This window comes from Oncorhynchus tshawytscha, linkage group LG13 (assembly GCF_018296145.1).
Source record: "Oncorhynchus tshawytscha isolate Ot180627B linkage group LG13, Otsh_v2.0, whole genome shotgun sequence".
NCBI lineage: Eukaryota > Metazoa > Chordata > Actinopteri > Salmoniformes > Salmonidae > Oncorhynchus > Oncorhynchus tshawytscha.
Genome location: NC_056441.1, coordinates 66,110,386 through 66,134,991, shown reverse-complemented (window position 1 = coordinate 66,134,991; position 24,606 = coordinate 66,110,386). Strand labels below are relative to the sequence as shown.

At 45.1% G+C, this 24,606-nt stretch overlaps 1 protein-coding gene across 2 annotated transcripts in view; it reads right to left on the bottom strand.

The window, feature by feature from the left end:
* Positions 1-702: 702 nt before the first annotated feature.
* The window catches only part of LOC112265533 (replication protein A 70 kDa DNA-binding subunit), a 42,991-nt gene continuing 19,087 nt past the window's right edge, over positions 703-24,606 (bottom strand). For both annotated transcript variants that reach the window (XM_024442907.2, XM_024442908.2), the window contains 5 exons: positions 20,355-20,487; positions 9,270-9,446; positions 7,973-8,080; positions 7,279-7,365; positions 703-1,633 (listed from right to left, as the gene is read on the bottom strand). In XM_024442907.2, the coding sequence (XP_024298675.1) occupies positions 1,526-1,633; positions 7,279-7,365; positions 7,973-8,080; positions 9,270-9,446; positions 20,355-20,487 (613 nt within the window). In that variant the 3' untranslated portion in view covers positions 703-1,525. The remainder of the gene's footprint in view (positions 1,634-7,278; positions 7,366-7,972; positions 8,081-9,269; positions 9,447-20,354; positions 20,488-24,606) is intronic.

The following is a 24,606-nucleotide window of genomic DNA, read 5'->3' as shown; positions in this document are numbered from 1 at the left end:
CTGGGGGAAATCACCACATAAAGAAGCAGAGGGTGTCAGTTTGAGAGGTGGGGGAGGGAGACACAAAGACAAACTCAAGCAATGAGGCACAGCTAAAAAGAACAACATTTTGAACAGCGGGAAGACAGCTTTAATCCATCTCAGCTACACACAATGGGCCGAAGATGCAGCGTTCAGTGGAAACGCGATGGTTATCAGAAGAAAAATTGGGAAGAAGAGCTTTACTGATGTTCTGCTTTAATACAACATGGAAGTCAAGACTGCAGGAGGGTATCAGTGGCACATCTGAGCTCCACCTCTGGAGATTGATGTGCGTCCCAATTGGCACCCTATTCCCTATATAGTACACTACTTTGGACCAGAACCTTATGGGCTCTAGTGCACTGTAAAGCGAATAAGGTAGCATTTGGGATGCGTCCAAAGAGCACTGTGAGCCAGCTACTGAATAATTCTTTTAAAATGCAGCAACAAAGATTAAGGCTCCAGACCTGTCCCATGGCCCCCACCCCACTGCCTGATCTTTAAATGGGCTGAGACCTGGTTAACCTGCCTGCTGTACAACATGGTTACACTCAGACATATTTATCTGGCTACTCTCCAGCCGAGCATTCTAACACATCACATTAAACTGGGCCCTTTATTCATATAATGTCAACAGAACAAAGCAGAAAACATTCATTTAAAAACACACCTGACAACTCCTTCACTTTTGGTCACAAACAGGTTTATTTTTATGTAATCAACTGACCAAATCGATGTAAAGAAAAATGCCAATTATTGCTGTCTGAAATATTCTAACTTAACAGGTACTGAAAATAATTACAAAAATTAATTAAATACAGTACAGTGCATTTCCTGCATTCTGCCTGCTGTGTGTGAGAGTTAGAAAATCACAGCTCTTATCAGGGATGGTAGGTCCAGGCCTTAGTGATGGTGGGAGCGAGTGACAGAGTGCTAGCTACAGTACAGACCCCTCTGCGTATACAAAACACCCATGCAATAACAGCTGACTTAAGACAGACCACACAGCTATGATTTCTGTGGTTAAGACGGTCCCATCCCAGGCACCATTCATCCCTCCCACCATTTAATCCACAACCCAAAATGTCAGCAGTTTCAGAAGTCACCCCCCACCCATCGCCATAACACAGAGCGCTATAATCCTGCCCCAGCAGCACTCTCTCAAGATTACTGGTTGGGCCAAGAAGACAAAACCAAACTTCCAGTACATTCAGCATAGTTAACATGTTCAAAGTTCAGTGACTTGCAGAGTAACAGAGGTACATGGACACAGCTAAATCAAAAGAATAGAATAGTAACACTTCGGTTATGTCTGAAATGGCACCCTATTCCCCATGTAGTGCACTACTTTTGGTCAAAAGAAGTGCACTACATAGGGTATAGGGTGCCATTTGGGATGAAACCTAGGACTGGTTCACAGTCAGTCTGGCAGGTTGGGAAGTGCTGCGGCTGCAGAGCAGGGGGGCGAAGCTTGAACGTAGCCGAGGAGGCAAAGCGAGCGTTCTTATTGGGCGGAAGCCATCTTCCTGATGTTCATGATGAGTCTCTTGCTGTACTCCTTGTGGTCCACAGGTTTCACCTCCATCACCGTGGCCTTGATCCGGGACTCGTCCTAAAGGGACAGGGGAACACATGGAATAGATGTTACATGATGTCCCCCTCAGTGTCCATTCACTACACTAGCTACCTCCCAATTTTCTCTCCTTCCTCCCAAAGTGTGAACTAATTCACTTCCCTTCACTGATTTCAAAGTAAACGACTGGTACAAGAAGTGTGGAGGAAATTCTCTATAGTCCAATGCCTCCACCAATCCAATGCTTTAGATTTGTGGGAAGTAGTATATTACTGGGACGCACCCAGTGTGTTCGAGGGAAGACAAACCAACACAAACCTCGGCCATGTGCAGTAGATCACCTGCTGGGTGTCAACGAACAGTGGCCATTCAACATGTAGAATCACTAGCAAATTAACAGAAAAAGACAGCCGAGGTTCTGTGGTCAATAGACCGGACACCCACTGCTTTTAACTGTTGGTCTACACGGTCTGTTTGGACTTTTACTGGAATGCATGTTATACAAGCTTGTTCACCACAGGTGAATGACTGGTTCAGTCAGAGAAAGCAGCACTAAGTAGGCAGGCGGCCTGGTACCAGAGAGATTAGCCTACTTCTCTAACACGTTAGAAAATGTGATATTTCAATAGTCTGTATTTAAAATCTGGCATTTAAATGGACGGTGATGCAACCTCTGTGCACTGCAACAGAGACAGCGTTTAAATGTTCTCACCACCTCCGCATCCGTCTACAGTAGATAAGGTCATACACCTGGTCCATCACTCTTTAAAGAGGCGGCTACAGTCACCGGCTACGTCCCAAATGACACCCTATTCCCATTTCCCTACATACTGCACTACTTTTGACCAAAATACATGTTTCTTTCAATTGACTCACTCTTATTAGAGCCTGAGAGAAAACAAGCCCCCTCTTCTTGTCCCCTCACTAAGAGGGAATCCTATCCTTCTAAGCAGGCCTTACAAAACACAGGGCATAAGTGCACACTGTAGCAAAACCTTTTCCAACGGAAAGCTAAAATATGTGTTTCATATTGGACTGGTAGTTCAAGTAGTCCCTCCCTGTTTGCCAGTTTTCTTCTGTTTAGGTGGATAATGAATGCGACCCAGCAGAAGGTTAGATTCGACAGTCATCACCATACTACAGTCACTCTCTCTTTGCAGATCTCTATAGAACAATCCTCAGGCTAGGGTAATAGTTATGCTGCTGCTAAAATGCTAATTGTACACAGTGAAGACAAAAGATCAAAATGCTGCAATCAATTGCTGATCTAGAATTTAATCAGAGGAGAAATACCCATTTCCTGAGCGGGGTGAGCATTGTTCTTGGCTGTGCTAATGTATGTGCAGGTGGCGGGACAAGGTGCAGAGCAGGGTGAGGGAGGGTGTCATAGGGTGTGTGACAGAAGGAAATGGGGGTGTTGTAGGAAGAAGAGAGAAGAGGTGTTGTAGCACTCCTCTCTCTCACATGGGATTAAAAAGGACCATCCGCCCTGTGGTTACGATCCGCCCTGTGGTTACGATCCGCCCTGTGGTTACGATCTGCACTCACTCCATTAGGTTCAGCTAAAAAGCTATTTATGCAGTCTGGATGTTAGTGCATTCACACTCTCCTATCTGCCTCTAACCAGGGCCAGATGGAACGCTTGAGAAGGTATACAGTAACGTTATGGTTCAGTGGATGACCTCAGCCATGTGGGGTTTGACTTCTGCAGACGTCTGCAGCCTGTGGTCCACTGGGTACCTCCCATGTTTACAATACTAGTTATTACTGGAATATTTTTACAGCCAAAAAAATGATTGAACCATGGTTTAATTGTTCCCTGTTCATTGAATTGAAGTGCTAGCTGCAATGGATATCTTCTCATTTCTACAGCAAGAAACAAGAATGATGTAACCATGGTTGCATTGTGACTGTTCATAGAACAAGTCCACTTCATGAACTAGACTACAGCAGATACATCCTCATCTCTAGCGGAGGTCTGTTGGTCGCAGCAGGTGTAGACACTAGCCCGAAGACAGCGGTCCTGACAGGGCTGTGGTGTAGTGTCAGTCCTGTGCTCTGCTGTGCTGCCCCCACCTCGGTTTACATGCTGACACAGTGTGGCTGGGGGGGGCTCAGCTAGCCTACCAGCATGTGTGTGATGGATGTGACAAAACTTTGTGTGTCTGTGCCTACACTCAGGCTTGAGACAGCTCAGGCCCCGTTTGTTCCAGCCACACATAAAACCATTTTACATGTGGGATATATTTAAGATACTCTTTAAAGAGGTAGGGTTTCAGACGTTTTCAAAAGATGGGTGGGGACTTCCGCTGTCCTGACAATAGGGGGAAGCTTGTTTCATAAGCTGCCCAGCATCCCTACAAAGTGCACACACACCCCACAGATACACAGTGCAGTTCCGATGAGACCTTTCGTTAATAGTACTAAGTGTGCCAGCGTTGCTATGGTAGATAGTGGGAGCAGAAACCTGACTAACCAAATCACACATGAAAAGGGCATCAGTCTTTTCATCCTGTGTTCAGCGGCTCTGAAACAGACACAGTAGCAGAGACGAAGGGTGGTCTGGAAATGGTCCCTCGTCATTTTTACCATCTAATGAGTAACTTCCTCTCTCGTCACTCTGCTTTAGTCCCCCAACTCACCCTCACCTCCCTTTTCTTCCCCTAGAGCACACTCCTCTCACGCTCAGGTCTCTCAGGCACACACTACACGAGCATACTGCACTGCAGCTCCACAAGCAAGTGTGACAGAGTTTGTCAAGCGATTAGTGTTGGTCACATCTTGCCAGAAAGGCAGGATTTATGTGGGCAAAGCGAGGAGAATCAGACTGCCGCTTGCTATGCAAATCCACAGCACTTCTCTGCTTCTACTTTCGTGGTACTACTGCACTGGGCTCGGCCTGTCATGGGTTGGAAATGGATGGAAGGCAGACATCTATTTGAGAACTTAACATGGTTTTATGTCCGATGTGCTCTCTTTTCGCCAATGTCCCCCAGACAACCACTTGAGACCCAGACATCCAAGCACTGGAAACAGACTAAACAAGTTACAAGGACTGAACTGTCTGGACCAAGAGAGAAAAGTGAGAGCTTGGGGGACGGAATAAGAGCACTGTACAAAGTTACAGCTGGGTTACGATCACATATAGGCTAATCATTGTTATTTATAAACTAGGCTTCTCTCACCACCTGATTCCTCACACAATGATCAAATATATTGTCAGCAGACATGGCTAAGCTGCATCTCTTCCATCAACACAATATCATGTCTCTGGTAGTCTGTCTGTGGTCAGAGCAGCAGGTAGGTAGCTACAAGGTCACCTCTGGAAGTGCTGACAGCGACTTTGTTTTCTCATCTAATTCTGCATTATATAATCTCAAATGACTGATGCAAACTGCTTCTTTTTTAAATTTAAATTGACCCCTTTTTCGTGGTATCCAATTGTTGTAGTAGCTACTATCTTGTCTCATCGCTACAACTCCCGTATGGGCTCGGGAGAGACGAAGGTTGAAAGTCATGTGTCCTCCGATACACAACCCAACCAGCCGTACTGCTTCTTAACACAGCGCGCATCCAACCCGGAAGCCAGCCGCACCAATGTGTCGGAGGAAACACCGTGCACCTGGCAACCTTGGTTAGCGCGCACTGCGCCCGGCCCGCCACAGGAGTCGCTGGTGTGCGATGAGACAAGGACATTCCTACCGACCAAGCCCTCCCTAACCCGGACGACGCTAGGCCAATTGTGCGTTGCCCCACGGACCTCCCGGTCGCGGCCGGTTACGACAGAGCCTGGGCGCGAACCCAGGGACTCTGATGGCACAGCTGGCGCTTACACTGTTCATCCTACATCAGAAAACATGCTCTACAACCTAGCTACGCGACTCAAAGTAAGAAAAACTGATTATTTTTCCTCTCAAGGAAAATTGGCTTGCAGCAGAATGCCCAGATATGTTTTAAGGAAACATTTGCTTGAGGCAATGGCCAGGACATCCTTGAAACAGCAGGCTCCTTCCTGTAAGCTGCCGAGGCTGAGCTGAGTGTGTTCTCACACACACACACACACACACACACACACGTTGTGACAGACTGTGGTCTCTACTCTTCTGTTGTTAATAGGCCTCCCTGGCAGAGTTCCAACTCTCCCTGCTCTCAGTCCCAAACCAATCAATTATTTTATGCTGTGCCCTCAAAACAAGGCTCCATCTGTGTAGCTTCCAGGAGAGGGTGACCACAACTAATCTGTGTGCACCTTTCACACAGCCCCTGAAAACGAGCTGTCGTCTCAAGAAAACCCACCGTCTGTTCAATTCTGTGGTCTCTATCCACAGACGAAGGGATGGAAGGAGAGGAGAGAAGAGGCAATTCAACCAATAGAAGGAGAAATGCCACAGCCAAATGCTGATATTTGTCAGGCCAATTGGAATATGAACGTCACACACAGCTGAACATAGAAAGAAGCTGTTTACATACTGATTTCAATAAATTGGCATTCTGTCAAACCTCTGAACAAGATGTGTGTCTGTGTTCTTTTTCCTCCCATCCAGATGACTGGAATGGAACCAGACAACCTCTACCTCATTGTTGGCAACACGCTCTGATATGAAGTAATAACTGTCTGTTAGGCTTGGGCAGTATACCCGGGCATTAGGAAAAAGCCACATGATGGTTTTTCAATACTGTCAATAGCACGGATCATTTTTTTTTTATTGAATAAAGTTGAACATTTGTTGCTACTTTTTAAAGTAAATATCTGCTTTCAATTTGTGTAATACGTTAGGAGATAAAGAACACTGCGTTCTACATTTCACCTGTTACATTTTTACAACACAATGACTAAGACCGGAGCCTTGTCATGTAGCACACGCCAAGTGATCTAGTCACAGAACTCACAACTAAATATTTGCCAGCTAAATATCTTATAACTATTAAGTTAACTGTCTAAAATGTGCTAAATGCTCTGCAGTTGTGCATTTGGTTTGCTAATTTAGTAGCTAGTTAGCTATCCATCTGTTTAGCTTCTTCCAAAATCAAGCACTCGCTTGGTAACAGCAGAGAATCCCCTCCTGGATCAAGAGCCTTGCTGGCTAATATTTGTTTTGTGCGTGCAGCAAACTGTTACTTGTATAGTTTAAGTCAGAATCTGTACAAAATGTTTGCAATGTGCTCATTAGCATTTAGTTAGCATTTTCTACAGGATTTCACATGTACTTGTTAGAATTGCTAACCTTTGGATTACAGAGTGGGGTTTGAAAAGAGTGCCCCTTGTTTTCAGTGTCGGTATTACTGAATATGGTATGGTGTAAAGATATGGCAATCTGGATACCGTCCAAGCCTGATGTCTGTCATTTTATACATTTAGAGTCAAATCAATATTTCGGTTGACTGATTAAAATCGGCTGATATTGGGCTTTTTCCCCTCTATTTTTAGATCTATCATATTGGTCTTTATACCACCGATATTGACAAATGATGAACAAAAACATGCTAATCGGAGTGCTTCTGTTCACTTAATGTTTGTTTTCGATTGTAAAAAATCACATTCAAAAGGTATCTTTGAAAAGACATATCACGTCTGAAAAACAATGCATCGGCCGATAAATTGGAACAGGTATAGCCTACTTTGCCTCCCAAAAATAAGCATGGTATTGGATCCCAAAATCCCATATCTGTCAGACACTACTTACATTGTAGGTCTCCAGCTTGACTCTGTTACGGAAAACGAACGTGTGGAAGTTGGCCTGCTGAAAGATCTCCTCGAAGGCAGCTTCATTCTGCATGAAATTTAACAAAATGGGATCAATTTAACATTAATGACAATCAGAAACTTGCTCGTTTCCATTAAAAAGCCATTGTTTTAATCAAGATGGCTGGTTCTAAATCAAAGCCATTTTCCATCTAATTAAAAATAATAATAATGTAGCGCAACATTTTTTGTTAAAAAAACACTTATGATTATTTCAATAGAAGTCCTTGGGTTATAGAGGCTGTGTGAGGGCCTACAGAGACCACACAGCACAGCAGCCTGTTTAGGCTGGCAGGGACAGGCTAGATTAGACCGTGCCTGGGGTTCAGCACCTCCCCTAGGCCATTTCCTCAGGTCAGGCTTTGAACCAGACAGAGAAGGAGCGAGAGAGGGAGACAGGCGGGCAGAGAGGGAGACAGGCGGGCAGAGAGGGAGACAGGCGGGCAGAGAGAGAGAGACAGGCGGGCAGAGAGAGAGACAGGCGGGCAGAGAGGGAGACAGGCGGGCAGAGAGGGTGACAGGCGGGCAGAGAGGGTGACAGGCGGGCAGAGAGGGTGACAGGCGGGCAGAGAGGGTGACAGGCGGGCAGAGAGGGTGACAGGCGGGCAGAGAGGGAGACATGCAGGCAGGCTCACCGAGTCCTTGAGCTGCCCTAGGTAAGCAGCGTTCTGTCCCAAAATGGCTTCAGCACTCTCCTGAAAGCAGGTCACCCACTGGTTGTCCCCGTAGTCTGCTATGTTGGCCTGCAGGACAGGAGGAGGAACAGAGAGACAGACTCATGTTAGGAGTGAGTACTTTGGAAAGTCAAAGGTCATCTGGGCTTTGTTGATCAATACAACATAAATAGCACCCTATTCTCTTTATAGTGCACCACTTTTGACAGGAGTGCAATGGGCCCTGGTCAAAAGAAGTGCAACACATAAGGAATAGGGTGCCATTTGGAATGCATTCAGTCTATTAAAAATGTAGGCTTCTCAGGGATTTGATACTTTGGTTTATTATTGTTAATGATGTCACGTTGATGCTGAATATTCAATGTATTGTCGATTGCACAAGTTTATACTCCTGGGAAAATCATTATTCTAGAACTCTCCATTTGGCACCAGCAGAACCAAGGTGTATGTGTGATGAGCTGCGTGCAGTGGTAGCATATTCCCAGCTTATGTTCCAGTTCTGTGAAGAGAAGCAATATGCTGACTGGCGAGAGGTGCAAAACAATAGAAAAGCAGCTTATTTTAGATGTCTGGCTGCAAGAGCTCGTTTGCTGACTAATTGAGGTAGTATTTTAATGCTGCTATTTTTAACAAGCAGAGAAAAAAAATGCCTCAACATTGATGGGGGGGGGGAATAGAGCAATTAACTCAACATAATCCTGACTTCCAACGAAACAAAACATGAATCCGAAATAGCCGGCCACTATTTAACACCTGCAGCAGCGAGAACAAAATGGCCTTAAATCATCTTCAAACATGAGTGTAAAGAGATCCGACGGGGAGAGTTGAGGACCGTCAGAGTGGTAGAACGACAGGGGAAGACTGGCTGGAGTCCTGGGAGAAGAGGGGAAAACTGTGTCCAGAAGGAAGGAGAGAGTGAAAGAAAGGGGTGTGAAGACGAGCGAGAAGAGTGAAAGGAGGGAGGAAGACAGAAAGCGAAAGTGTGCATGCCAGAGAAAAAGCGCAAGAGGCAGAGTATTGAGAGGCAGTATACAAGTCCCCCAGAGGAACACACCCGGCCACAGCAGACACAGCCCCACCAAGGGTCCTGTGAGGATGAGAGAATGAATAGAGGCCTAGGAGAAAGGGTCAGGAGCAGGCAGAAACAGTGAGGGTGAATAGGGTGGCAGAGTGGGACACAGCGTGTGTGTGGGTCCTCTGGCTGCGTTCTGAATCCAGACAGAAAGACAGAGGGTTTAGACAGAGCTGAGCCACTCACAGAGAGGATGAGTCGGTACTTGAAGTTGGGGAACTCTTTGTCACACTTCTCACAGCGGAACATGCCGTTCTGCTGGTCCACCACCTTCTTATTGCAGTCCTGACTAGGGCACGCCTGGTACAGACAGTTCTCCTTACGGATGTACACTATGGTGGCGATGCAGCTGAAGTAGTCTGCCTGGAGAGAGAGAGACACAGGCAACATTACTGAGTATACTTCCTAGTCCTTTTAAAAAGTGTACACTTCACATGTTTTGTGGAAGATCATACTGCTATACCTGCAGCTGAAGGAGTCCGCCCGGACGGACACAACCACACGAGAATCATTCAGCCAATCCTTTTCAAATGTAGATGTTTTGTGGCAGGCCATATTGTAATGTGCAGGTTTGGTCTATGATTTCTACATAAGGTTCATGACATTACACAGCGCAGAACTAACAACTAATAAGCATTAAAGAACATCAACTAGAATATTCAAACTCTATTAAAAGAGAAACATTACTGCAGTGGGATGCAAAAACAACAATCCAACCGCAATCTGCATAGCATAGCTCCAAACACAAATACAAAACTGCAAAGGCAGGCTGCCTCATCTTTTTTATGAGGCATATGCAAAGTTTATAACCCCAATATACATAAACAGCCTTTCAGAATATTTCCTAGCCTGTCGGAGAGCAGCAAGCACCTGCTGAGAATTTCCCAGCGCTGAGTCCTGAAATATATAAATGGAGACGGACAGTAAGGGCTGTGGGAGGGAGCAACATAATGACGTGACTCAGTGTCAACAGGGTTGGAGATGAGTCACGGCGCCTCTCGTTCTGTCAACACGTTGTAGAGCTCCCTTTCTGTTTCTATACCCCCACCCACCACTTCATACGCCTTTCTGCCACAGACAGGTGGAATCTCTCTCCCCCTCTGCGTGTCAGTCCCCCCTCTACTGCTCGTCACCATGTGACAATGAGGTGACAGAGGCCCAGTGAGGTGAAAACAGGGTCACGTTGAAGGGGAGAGAGAGGAGCAGACACCTCCGCGTCTTAACACCGTCTACATCCCAAACAGCGCCCTATTCCCTATGTAGTACACTCATTTCAACCAGGGCCTATAGGCAACACCACACAGTAATATCTCATTATGGAAACACACACAGGAAAACCTCTGAGGCCAAGCACCTTCATAAGTCAGTCATTAGGATTCACCCAGAGGACAAAACAGGGTGTGCTCTTTTAAAAACCTATAACACTCCCTTACACAATAATGACCTACAGTAGGATTACAACAGGGGATTGTAATAGCCTGGACGTCCTGATTCATATTCATGGAGGGGAACATTGCCTGGCGTACAGAAAGGAAAGCAGGGGACAGGAAACAGGACATTTCTGCCTGGTGCATTTCATTGAGAATTCCACATGCAAGAGGTTCTTTCTTTCTCTCTATAGTTCACAATCTAGATGGAGGCCCCAGGCAAAGTCTTAACCTCCAGTTTTCAAAGGAAATAAATAGAAAAACTAAAAGGGAACGTTTCCGCCACATTGGTCGTAATTGATTTCGCTCTCTCCCCATAGGCTGACTGCTGGCCACTGTCAATATGCCTAAGGAATTCAGCCACAATTAAATTGCACAGAAGGACAATTTATATTTTATGTCACTTCAGACCACAAAAACACTTGGGGAGTAATCAATGACAGTGGACAAATGAGAGAAAAATCTCTCCCTTTTCAAAGCATTGAATCTACCTTTAAAACACCTCATATTTTCCTTCCCACACTGCAGCTTCCCCAAAGAGCACTAATTAACCAAGTTAATACCTCCGCAATTACCATGTCACTCACCACAGAGAGAGAGAAGAGACTACTGAAGACGTTTTTCTCCCGTGTCTGTCACAAGGCTTTACATACGCAGGCAGTGTCAAGCCACCAGGAAGGAGCGGACTGTGGACGGGGTTAGCCATTCGCTGTCGACAGGGCAAGTCGGTGTTGTGGAAATTGGGGGTTTTGACAGAGACTGTGTGACAGGGACAATTAATTGCCGCTGACTTGCGGAGGGCTTTGAGAGGGCCGACCTTGTGACCCCGTGTCTCAGAGTCTCTACGGGCTGAGCAGGAACAGTACAAGTAGGACAGACTGAGCTCGAGTCAGCTTCTCTGTCAACCCCAGCCTTCATCACACACCGACACTACAGGCTGAACTAGAGCCCTGGGTCACACCTCTCCCTTCCCCTCTCCTCTCACACCACAGCCTAATGCCAGGAGAAAGCTCCTTAACCCAACAGGGGGCTAATGGATAGTGTGGAGGACTCTGGTGAAGGTCAAAGGAACTAGTGAATCAGCAATGCTCATACTGGATAGCCTATATAGTGCCAACTGCCGACTCTACAATGAGATAGTGACAACGTTTACATGCACTTTACTATGCTAATTTGAAAAAACATCGGCGAAAGGCCAAACTGGAAGTTAGCATAAGGTGATTTAAACACCTGGTTTTCTGAGCAATCTTTCAAATTATTTGGACATGTAAACAGCTTAATCAGTGTTCCAGTGGTGGGGAGGCAGGTAGCCTCGTGGTTAGAGCGTTGGGCCAGTAACCGAAAGGTTGCTAGTTCGAATCCCCGAGCTGACAAAGGTAAAACATCTGTCATTCTGCCCCTGAACAAGACAGTTAACCCACTGCTCCTAGGCAGTCATTTTAAATAAGAATGTTCTTAACTGTACTTGCCTTGTTAAATAAAGGTTAAAAAAACAATAGGTCTGCGTATGTGCCAGCATCGGTAGCCTCCCTCTTATGCGCGAGAGAAGTGAGTTCAGAAAAACTGAAAGTAAACTTCTTAAAAATAGTTCACACATCTAAATGTACATGCCGAAACCAGAATAAAAAAGGATTTGCCAAAATAACATGGTGGTACAACGTCTATTTTGACTGGCGATTTTCTGAATTTATCTATCTATCAGGTAGCCTGATCTCAGATGTGTCCATGTGATTTTAGGGAAATCGTTTTTTTCCCTTCCAAAGCATGTAAATGTTTTAAACTATTATATTAATCCACAAAAATGGCATTAATGTGTGCATGTAACCTACAAGGTCTACAATGTGAGGGGCGTGTCAAGTAACTGGTTAGCCTATATAGTGTCCATACACTACAATGTGAGGAGCGTCAGGATTCAAGAAAGAACAATAAGAGCGCTATACTGAGGCTTGGTGACACCAGGCCCTGGAGAGCTGCAGAGTAGATGAGAGAGCAGCAGAACCTGGACTAGAGCCCAGCCAGCCACTGAGCCAATCACCACAGCAATGCCCCAACATCCTCCATACACACAAACAGGTAGGGGTTTAGCCACAAATAGGTTTCCAGTCGAGTGTTGCTCTTCTATTATTTATCTAGGCCTATATATTTGGAACATGCCCCATTTTCCCCTCCTTTTGCTACGGTAGGACATTTTCTCACATGCTCTTTGACCCAAGCCTGTCTAAACCCCAAAATCCTCTACCCATTCTCCAACACCTCACTCCTTCACATGACCTGAGTCCACCTGTGTCTGTTAGTCAAGCCTGAGCTTTTCTACTATTGTCCCCCTCTCCTAGTATAATGGCGCCGGCGGGGATGGCTGCTATTTTGTTTGTTTTTTCGCATTGTTCGCAACTAATTTTGTACATAATGTTGCTGCTACTGTCTCTAATGAACAAAAAGAGCTTCTGGACATCAGAACAGCAATTACTCACCTCGAACTACACAACTTTTTTTTAATGAGTCCGACATGAAGAATGCTTTGTCGAGACAAGGCCCAAATCCCCGCCATCAGCATGAAGACGGAAAAAAGGGGAGAGGGCAGGGTGCCTTGTAAGAATTCGCATGACGAGTAGGTAAACCACCACTACCCTCCGTATTATAGGCCAACGTGCAATCATTGGAAAACAAACTGGACAATCCATGATTAAGACTATCCTACCAACAAGACATTAAAAACTGTAATATCTTATGTTCCACCGAGACTTGGCTGAACGACGACACGGATAATATAGAGCTGGCTGGCTTCTCCGTGCATCGGCAGGACAGAGCAGCTACGTCTGGTAAGACCAGGGGCGGGGTGTGTTTCCAATGGTCAAAAACTGCTGGTCTAATATTAAAGTAGTCTCGAGGTATTGATCGCCTGAGGTAGAATACCTCATGATAAGCTGTAGACCACACTATCTATATTATTCGTAGCCGTCTACTTACGACCACAAACCGATGCTTGCATTAAGACCACACTCAACAAGCTGTATAAGGCCAAGAAAATGCTCATCCAGAAGCGGCACTCCTAGTGGCCGGGAACTTTAATGCAGGCAAACTTAAATCCTTTTTACCTAATTTCTACCAGCATGTCACCTGTGCAACTAGGGGTGGGGGTGATAATTAATAAAAAAAATTCAACTCTAGGCCACCTTTACTCCACACAAGACACGCATACAAAGCTGTCCCTTGCCCTTCATTTGACAAATCTGACAATAATTATATCCTCCTGATTCCTGCTTACAAGCAAAAGTGCCAGTGACTCGCTCAATACGGAGGTGGTCAGATGACACGGATGCTACGCTACAGGACTGTTGTGCTGGCACAGACTGGAAAATGTTCCGGGAGTCATCCAACGGCATTGAGGGGTATACCGCATCAGTCACTGTCTTCAACAATAAGTGCATCGACGATGTCGTCCCCACAGTGAACGCATGTACATTTTCACACCGAGCTCAAGGCTAGAGCTGCCTCTTTCAAGGAGTGGCACACTAATCTGGACGCATATAAGATATCCCGCTATGACCTCTGACGAACCATCAAACAGGCAAAGCGTAAATACAGGACTAAGATTGAATCCTACTACACCGGCGTTGACGCTCGTCGGATGTGGCAGGGCTTAAACTATTACGGACTACAAAGGGAAACCAAGCCACTGGCCAAGTCTGTAATACCTACATGTTTCAAACAGACCACCATAGTCCCTGTGCCTAAGAAAGCGAAAATAACCTGCCTAAATCATTACCGCCACGTAGCACTCATGTCGGTAGCCATAAAGTGCTTTGAAAGGCTGGTCAACACAATCATGCCAGAAACCCTAGACCCACTTCAATTCACATACCTCCCCAACAGATCCACAGATGACGCAATCTCACCTTTCCCACCTGGACAAAAGGAAAACCTATGTGAGAATGCTGTTCAATTCATTGACTACAGCTCCGCGTTCAACACCATAGTGCCAACAAAGCTCATCACTAAGCTAAGGACCCTTTGACTAAACATCTACCTCTGCAACTGGATCCTGGACTTCCTGACGGGCTGCCCCCAGGTGGTAAGACTAGGCAACAACACATCTGCCACGCTGATCCTCAACACTGGGGCACCTCAGGGGTGTGTGCTTAGTCACCTCCTGTACTCCCTGTTCAACCACGACTGCATGGCCAAACACAACTCCAACACCATCATTCCATTTTCTGATGACACAACAGCGGTAGGCCTGATCACCGACAACACAGCCTATAAGAAGGAGGTCAGAGAACTGGCAGTGTGGTGCCAGAACAACAACAACCTCTCTCAATGTGAGCAAGACAAAGGAGCTGATCGTGGACTACAGGAAAAGGAGGGCCAAACATGCCCCCATTAACATTGATGGGGCTGTAGTGGAGCGGGTCGAGAGTTTCAAGTTCCTTGGTGTCCACATGACCAACAAACTATCATGGTCAAAACACACCAAGACAGTTGTGAAGAGGGCATGACAACACCTTCTTCCCCTCAGGAAAAGATTTGGCATGGGTCCCCAGATCCTCAAAAAGTTCTACAGCTGCACCATCGATAGCATTGTATCACCGCCTCATATGGAAACTGCTCGACATCTGATCGTAAGGCGCTAGAGGGTATTGCGTACGGCCCAGTTCATCACTGGGGTCAAACTTCCTGCCATCCAGGACCTTCAGGGCTTCTATACCAGGCGGTGTCAGAGGAAAGCCCCCAAAAAATTGTCAAAAGCATCACCGGAGCACCAAGTCTAGGACCAAAGGGCTCCTTAACAGCTTCTAACCCCAAGACATAAGACTACTGAACAACTAATCAAATGACTTCCTGGACATGGACCACCCTTTGTTTTTACAATGCTGCAACACGCTGTTTATTATCTATGCAAAGTCACTTCACCCCTACCTACAGTTGATGTCGGAAGTTTACATACACCTTAGCCAAATACATTTACACTCAGTTTCACAATTCCTGACATTTAATCCTAGTAAAAATTCCCTGTCTTTGGTCAGTTAGGATAACCACTTTATTTTAAGAAGGTGAAATGTCAGAATAATGGTAAAAATAAGGGCTGAAATAAATCATTCTATCACATTCCCAGTGGGTCAGAAGTTCACATACACTCAATTAGTATTTGGTAGCATTGCCTTTAAACTTTTTCACCTGGGTCAAACATTTCAGGTATCCTCCCACAACCTTCCCACAATAAGTTGGGTGAATTTTGGCCCATTCCTCTTGACAGAGCTGGTGTAACTGAGTCAGGTTTGTAGGCCTCCTTGCTCGCACAAATGGTTTCAGTTCTGCTCACAAATTTTCTATAGGATTGAGATCAGGGCTTTGTGATGGCCACTCCAATACCTTGACTTCGTTGTCCTTAAGCCATTTTGCCACAACTTTTGATGTATGCTTGGGGCCATTGTCCATTTGGAAGACCCATTTGCAACCAAACTTTAACTTCCTGACTGATGTCTTGAGATGTTGCTTCAATATATCCACATCATTTCCCCTCCTCATAATGCCATCTATTTTGTGAAGTGCACCAGTCCCTCCGGCAGCAAAGCACCCCCACAACATGATGCTGCCACCCCCGTGCATCACGGTTGGGATGGTGTTCTTCGGCCTGCAAGCCTCCCCCTTTTCCCTCCAAACATAATGATGGTCATTATGGTCAAACAGTTCTATTTTTGTTTCCTCAGACCAGAGGACATTTCTCCAAAAAGTACGATCTTTGTCCCCATGTGTAGCTGCAAACCGTAGTCTGGCTTTTTTTAATGGCTGTTTTGGAGCATTGGCCTCTTCCTTGCTGAGCGGCCTTTCAGGTTATGTCGATATAGGACTCGTTTTACTGTGGATATAGATACTTTTGTACCCGTTTCCTCCAGCATCTTCACGTGGTCCTTTGCTGTTGTTCTGGGATTGATTTGCACTTTTCACACCAAAGTACGTTCATCTCTAGGAGACAGAACTGTCTCCTTCCTGAGCAGTATGACGGCTGCGTGGTCTCATGGTGATTATACTTGCGTACTATTGTTTGTACAGATGAACGCGGAACCTTCAGGCGTTTGGAAATTGCTCCCAAGGATGAACCAGACTTGTGGAGGTCAATTTATTTTCTGAGGTCTTGGTTGATTTTCCAATGTCAAGCAAAGAGGCACCGAGTTTGAAGGTAGGCCTTGAAATACATCCACAGGTACACCTCCAATTGACTCAAATTATGTCAGCCTATCAGAAGCTTCTAAAGCCATGACATCATTTTCTGGAATTTTCCAAGCTGTTTAAAAAGGCACAGTCAACTTAGTGTATGTAAACTTCTGACCCATTGGAATTGTGATACAGTGAATTCTAAGTGAAATAATCTGTCTGTAAACAATTGTTAAAAATGACTTGTGCCATCCACAAAGTAGATGTCCTCACAGACTTGCCAAAACTATAGTCTCTGAACTGGAAACACTTATCTCCCTCACTAGCTTTAAGCACCAGCTGTCAGAGAAGCTCACAGATTACTGCATCTGTACATAGCCCATCTATAATTTAGCCCAAACAACTACCTCTTCCCTTACCGTATTTATTTAGCTCCTTTGCACCCCATTATTTCTATTTCTACTTTGCACATTCTTTCACTGCAAATCTACCATTCCAGTGTTCTACTTCGCCATCACGGTCTTTTTTTGCCTTTACCTCCCTTATCTCACTTAATTTGCTCACATTGTATATAGACTTATTTTTCTACTGTATTATTGACTTTGTTTTACTCCATGTGTTGTTGTATGTGTCGAACTGCTTTGCTTTATCTTGGTCAGGTCGCAATTGTAAATGAGAACTTGTTCTCAACTTGCCTACCTGGTTAAATACAGTGCCTTGCGAAAGTATTCGGCCCCCTTGAACTTTGCGACCTTTTGCCACATTTCAGGCTTCAAACAAAGATATAAAACTGTATTTCTTTGTGAAGAATCAACAAGTGGGACACAATCATGAAGTGGAACGACATTTATTGGATATTTCAAACTTTTTTAACAAATCAAAAACTGAAAAATTGGGCGTGCAAAATTATTCAGCCCCTTTACTTTCAGTGCAACAAACTCTCTCCAGAAGTTCAGTGAGGATCTCTGAATGATCCAATGTTGACCTAAATGACTAATGATGATAAATACAATCCACCTGTGTGTAATCAAGTCTCCTTTCTAAATGCACCTGCACTGTGATAGTCTCAGAGGTCCGTTAAAAGCGCAGAGAGCATCATGAAGAACAAGGAACACACCAGGCAGGTCCGAGATACTGTTGAAGAAGTTTAAAGCCGGATTTGGATACAAAAAGATTTCCCAAGCTTTAAACATCCCAAGGAGCACTGTGCAAGTGATAATATTGAAATGGAAGGAGTATCAGACCACTGCAAATCTACCAAGACCTGGCCGTCCCTCTAAACTTTCAGCTCATACAAGGAGAAGACTGATCAGAGATGCAGCCAAGAGGCCCATGATCACTCTGGATGAACTGCAGAGATCTACAGCTGAGGTGGGAGACTCTGTCCATAGGACAACAATCAGTCGTATATTGCACAAATCTGGCCTTTATGGAAGAGTGGCAAGAAGAAAGCCATTTCTTAAAGATATCCATAAAAAGTGTCATTTAAAGTTTGCCACAAGCCACCTGGGAGACACACCAAACATGTGGAAGAAGGTGCTCTGGTCAGATGAAACCAAAATTGAACTTTTTGGCAACAATGCAAAACGTTATGTTTGGCGTAAAAGTAACACAGCTCATCACCCTGAACACACCATCCCCACTGTCAAACATGGTGGTGGCAGCATCATGGTTTGGGCCTGCTTTTCTTCAGCAGGGACAGGAAAGATGGGTTAAAATTGATGGGAAGATGGATGGAGCCAAATACAGGACCATTCTGGAAGAAAACCTGATGGAGTCTGCAAAAGACCTGAGACTGGGACGGAGATTTGTCTTCCAACAAGACAATGATCCAAAACATAAAGCAAAATCTACAATGGAATGGTTCAAAAATAAACATATCCAGGTTTTAGAATGGCCAAGTCAAAGTCCAGACCTGAATCCAATCGAGAATCTGTGGAAAGAACTGAAAACTGCTGTTCACAAATGCTCTCCATCCAACCTCACTGAGCTCAAGCTGTTTTGCAAGGAGGAATGGGAAAAAATGTCAGTCTCTCGATGTGCAAAACTGATAGAGACATACCCCAAGCGACTTACAGCTGTAATCGCAGCAAAAGGTGGCGCTACAAAGTATTAACTTAAGGGGGCTGAATAATTTTGCACGCCCAATTTTTCAGTTTTTGATTTGTTAAAAAAGTTTGAAATATCCAATAAATGTCGTTCCACTTCATGATTGTGTCCCACTTGTTGTTGATTCTTCACAAAAAAATACAGTTTTATATCTTTATGTTTGAAGCCTGAAATGTGGCAAAAGGTCGCAAAGTTCAAGGAGGCCGAATACTTTCGCAAGGCACTGTAAAGGTGAAATAAAAAAATAGATTGTTAAGAAATTTGTGGAGTGGTTTAAAAACTAGTTTTAATGACGCCAACATAAGTGAATGTAAACTGCCGACTTCAACTGTACATGTACAAATTACCTCGACTAACCTGTACCTCCACACATTGACTCGGTACCCCCTGTATATAGCCTTGTTACTGTTTAAAAAATATATATATATTATCAACTTGTTTATTTCGTAAATACTCTATTTCTTGAACTGCATTGTTGGTTAAGGGCTTGTAAGTAAGCATTTCACAGTAAGGTCTACACCTGCTGTATTAGGCGCATGTGACAAATACAATTTGATTTGGATTCTCCATCTCTCCCAGTCAATCCTAAACTTTTGTACCATCCCCTCCCTCCCTGTCGATCCCCCCTCTCTCCCAGTGCCCTTCTAACCAGAGAACTCCTCACACAAAGTCAGTCAAATAAACCTAATTAAAATCCTCTCGTCCCTTATCCCAAAACGGAGGTTAATAACCAAGGCCCAGGATTAAATACTGTAGTTTTATATTACAAATATTAAACATATCAGTTTTCATAACCTTAGATTAATTATACACCTTTCCACCCTTCTCATAAAATGAAAATAAGAAGCTGAAATTTCAAGCACATATTTTACTTGACTCATATGAGAGCAATCACTTCATTACCAAGATGAATGAATGGCGCCACTCTTATCTTCACAATCAATATGGGAGATAAATGTGACGTCACAACGCACATACCTAGGTAGGGAGAGGGCAGCAGAGGACACCTACTATGTTGGTGATTAACGAGAGGGAGATCATCAGAGAGGGAGATCAGATACCGTAGGGTGCATCCCAAATGACACCCTATTCCCTATATAATGTACTACTTTTGACCAGGTCCCATAGGGAATAGCGTGCCATTGGGCCCTGGCCAAAAGTAGTGCACTATGTAAGGAATAGGGTCACATTTTGGACAGAAACAAGCTAGCATTCTGCTTTAAAAATAAGCTTGCGATCCAGTAGCACAGTCCTTTAATGAATCGCTCTGATTACAAAGACTTATCATGACTGCTAACCAAGAAAAGAGAATCCTTGGAAAGCCAGGATGAAGTGACAAGGTTCCAGTGTTTCATGGTGACTGAGATAGAGATGCTGCTGTGTGTTGGATCCACAATGCAGGTTGGTCTACTTCCCACCTTCAAAGAGATCGCTTGTAATCGATATTGTCCTTCAGTTTGTGCTTGAATATTCTTGCTTTGAATCAAGTCAAGAAAAAAAATTTTTTAGACTGATGTACATGTTTGTCTACAACAAAGTATGTTAGTGTGAGCATGTGCTGGTGTGTGCGTGCGCAAAAAACCTTGTCTCCGTGTCCAAGGTGCTCCGTCTTGATGTCTGCCAGGGTCTTCCAGTTGGTGTTCCCTCCTCCTCCTCCACCTGTCCTCGCCTCCGTCAGAGACTGGCCAGCCATAGAGTGGCCCTCCTTGTCATACCTGGATGGACACAGTTAAACACACACACACCTTTAGTGAACATGTCACTGCAGAAACAACCCCATCAATCTCAATAGAAAAGATAAAAGAAGTCAAGTGTAATACATAGAGGTGCCTCGTACACCACCGCCTTGTAGCCTAGTGCCTCGTACACCACCGCCTTGTAGCCTAGTGCCTCGTACACCACCGCCTTGTAGCCTAGTGCCTCGTACACCACCGCCTTGTAGCCTAGTGCCTCGTACACCACCGCCTTGTAGCCTAGTGCCTCGTAGACCACCGCCTTGTAGCCTCGTAGACCACCGCCTTGTAGCCTCGTAGACCACCGCCTTGTAGCCTCGTAGACCACCGCCTTGTAGCCTAGTGCCTCGTAGACCACCGCCTTGTAGCCTAGTGCCTCGTAGACCACCGCCTTGTAGCCTAGTGCCTCGTAGACCACCGCCTTGTAGCCTAGTGCCTCGTAGACCACCGCCTTGTAGCCTAGTGCCTCGTAGACCACCGCCTTGTAGCCTAGTGCCTCGTAGACCACCGCCTTGTAGCCTAGTGCCTCGTAGACCACCGCCTTGTAGCCTAGTGCCTCGTAGACCACCGCCTTGTAGCCTAGTGCCTCGTAGACCACCGCCTTGTAGCCTAGTGCCTCGTAGACCACCGCCTTGTAGCCTAGTGCCTCGTAGACCACCGCCTTGTAGCCTAGTGCCTCGTAGACCACCGCCTTGTAGCCTAGTGCCTCGTAGACCACCGCCTTGTAGCCTAGTGCCTCGTAGACCACCGCCTTGTAGCCTAGTGCCTCGTAGACCACCGCCTTGTAGCCTAGTGCCTCGTAGACCACCGCCTTGTAGCCTAGTGCCTCGTAGACCACCGCCTTGTAGCCTAGTGCCTCGTAGACCACCGCCTTGTAGCCTAGTGCCTCGTAGACCACCGCCTTGTAGCCTAGTGCCTCGTAGACCACCGCCTTGTAGCCTAGTGCCTCGTAGACCACCGCCTTGTAGCCTAGTGCCTCGTAGACCACCGCCTTGTAGCCTAGTGCCTCGTAGACCACCGCCTTGTAGCCTAGTGCCTCGTAGACCACCGCCTTGTAGCCTAGTGCCTCGTAGACCACCGCCTTGTAGCCTAGTGCCTCCTTGTAGCCTAGTGCCTCGTAGACCACCGCCTTGTAGCCTAGTGCCTCGTAGACCACCGCCTTGTAGCCTAGTGCCTCGTAGACCACCGCCTTGTAGCCTAGTGCCTCGTAAACCACCGCCTTGTAGCCTAGTGCCTCGTAAACCACCGCCTTGTAGCCTAGTGCCTCGTAAACCACCGTCTTGTAGCCTAATGCCTAGTAGACCACCGTCTTGTAGCCTAGTGAATTGTCTGTTGTCTAGTACTATTTTAACAAAACACATTCTGGCCAACATAGCCATGTCTGTTTGACAAAGCTGAGCTAGGTTGCATCCTAAAAAGGGCACCCTATTCCCTATATAGTGCACTAAATAAGGAATATGGTGCCATTTGGGACGCAAAAATAGTCTGTGCTGAGGGCAAACCAGGCTGAGTGGCAGAGAGAGTGGCTGTGAAATGAATCAACAGCAGTGATGGGGGAATCAGAAACCAATTTTCACTCAGCGTTACCTCCAGGTGATTCACACAATACAAGGGAGAAGGAGAGAGAAGAGAGGGATGGAGAATAGGGGGAGGAGAGCAGGGGAAAGGGAAAAATAAATAAATAAAGAAACACTCAGGTTGGAATTGTGCAAGAGATCAATAGAGCTGAGTAATCTATTGCTAGGAGGTATTGTGTAGCGCTGTGGGGGGTGAGGGGACAGGGGCTGTAAATACAGGTAGCCAGGCCTTGCTCTAAGAAGCATGACTAATTGAAAATATCCCCATTAATGGCCTGCAAGCATGTGGCCTGGCCACTATGGCCTCTGCCAATTTCCTCTCCCACCCAACCACCGAAAAATGTGTGCAATTCTTTCCTGTGGCACCTATTCCCTCATCTCTGTACTACCATTCCTGCTTTGTTATAATTCTACTGGTGTTCGTACTGATAAGGGGCCTGACACCTGGCTGTTGATGCATTAAAAACAACATCAACCTAGTTCTGAAATCCACCTGAAACTTGTTTCTGATTAACAACAACTCCTTTCATGAAGCTGCTGGTGTTTCACCAAGAGAAATAGGCTGGAACAGAATGAAAGGAATTAAACATTTATGGCGTTTTCTAATCCAAACTCCTGGTAGGTAAGCTGATGATCATTAACGTATATCTGATTTCAAGATGTTATTTTTGACAGAGTAACAAATAATGAACAAAATGCTAAGCAAGGTACCTAGGAGACTATGTAACGCAGACTGTAAAGGAAGACAAACAGAAGATTGTTCTGTAGGAAACCGCTACAACAGGCAGGGTATAGTAAGTCAGTGGGTTTGATGGAAACTAAAATCAGGACAAATTGGAGCTGACAGAAGATGTACAACAGTGGACCGACAGGCAGGCAGGGAGATGCGCAGAGAGTGGATGAAGTGAGACTAACCAACGAAGAGAGACGACAACAACAACAACAACAAGAAAAGGGAAAGAACAGATTCATGTGCATAGCATGGCACCCCGTCACACGTCACAACGAGCCATACGGCCAAGGACAGGACGGCAGGGAGACATGACATAGAGCATGTGACAGAGGGAAGGAGAAAGAGCAGCTATGCATGACAGGAACCCTTCTGTAAGCACGGTTCCTTCCCCGTCTCCAGCTATGGCTCTCATGACGCGTCTCTGACTGGCGGAAAACATGCAGCAGGTATGATAAGTTATCCATGAGGTCTGCTCAAGCATTCACTCTCTGTAGTTGTGAAGTTGAATGACGCAGTACATGGAGGTAATTACCAATGGGAACAGGGTTGTAAATATGACCATGTATTCTATTCCAACATAACAAATGGTCTGAATCACAAGACTGTTTTTCATTTCACAAAAAGGACAGATTAAGCTTGTGCCAGGAGGGAACTAAGCTGCAGTGGTGCAAAAAAGTACACAATTGTCATACTTGAGGAAAAGTATATATACACTTTTATTTGAGTGACTTTCTATTAAAAGGTAAGTCACCCAGTAAAACACTACTTGAGTAAAAGTCTAAAAGTATTTGGTTCTAAATATACTTAAAGTATCAAAAGTAAAAGTGATTGCTAAAATATACTTAAGTATAAATAATTTCAAATTCCTTCTTTTAAGCAAGCCGACGGCACCATTTTTTATGTATGGATAGCCAGGGGCATCCTGTCCTGCTAGGCATTCAAAATGTACTTTTGGGTGTCAGGTAAAATGTATGGCGTAAAAAGTACATTATTTTCTTTAGGAATGTAGAAGTAAAAGATGTCAAAAATATAAATAGTAATGTACAGATAACACAAAAAACTACTTAAGTAGTACTTTAAAGTATTTTTACACCACTGCAATGCTGGGACAAACTCCTGACAACAAGAGAAAAAGAGGAGAAACCAAGTAGCATAGCCAGAGTTAAACTACTTGTTTAAAATCAAAAATATGAATCGTTATGTTGGAGCACTGAGCACAAGCTAGGCAGAACGACTGAACAGCAACAGCACACTTCTAGTGTGTGAGCAGAGGAGAGGGCAATCAAAAGGTTCTTGAAATCACTAACTGGTGCGCTGTTTCATTAGTAGAGGGTCCGCACTCAAAAAGTTGATACTATTTTATTAATTGATGAAAAGGACAAATATATTTTTGCTGTGAGCTGAGCAGCTCCACTAGTGGGTAGCAGGATTTCCACATCCCAAATGGCACCCATTTCCCTATATAGTGCACTACTTTTGACCATGGCCCACAGGACTCCGGTCAAAAGTAGTGCACTATAAAAGGAATAAGGTGCCATTTGGGACACATCTTGTCTGTCTGTAGTGTGTAAGGGAGATCAGATGACTCAGTGACTGCAGGAAAACACAGAACAGAAAGAGTGAGAGTAGCCAAGTATCACTAAGTGAGCAATGGCAATAGGACAACAAGACGAAAGGAACAAGAGGAAGAATGACAAGATGGAGTGACAGACAGAGACACAGTTGTCCAGACAGCTAGGGGAGGGAAGAGAGAGAAGAGAGGGAAGGGGCCACTCTAGATGTGTCTGTGTA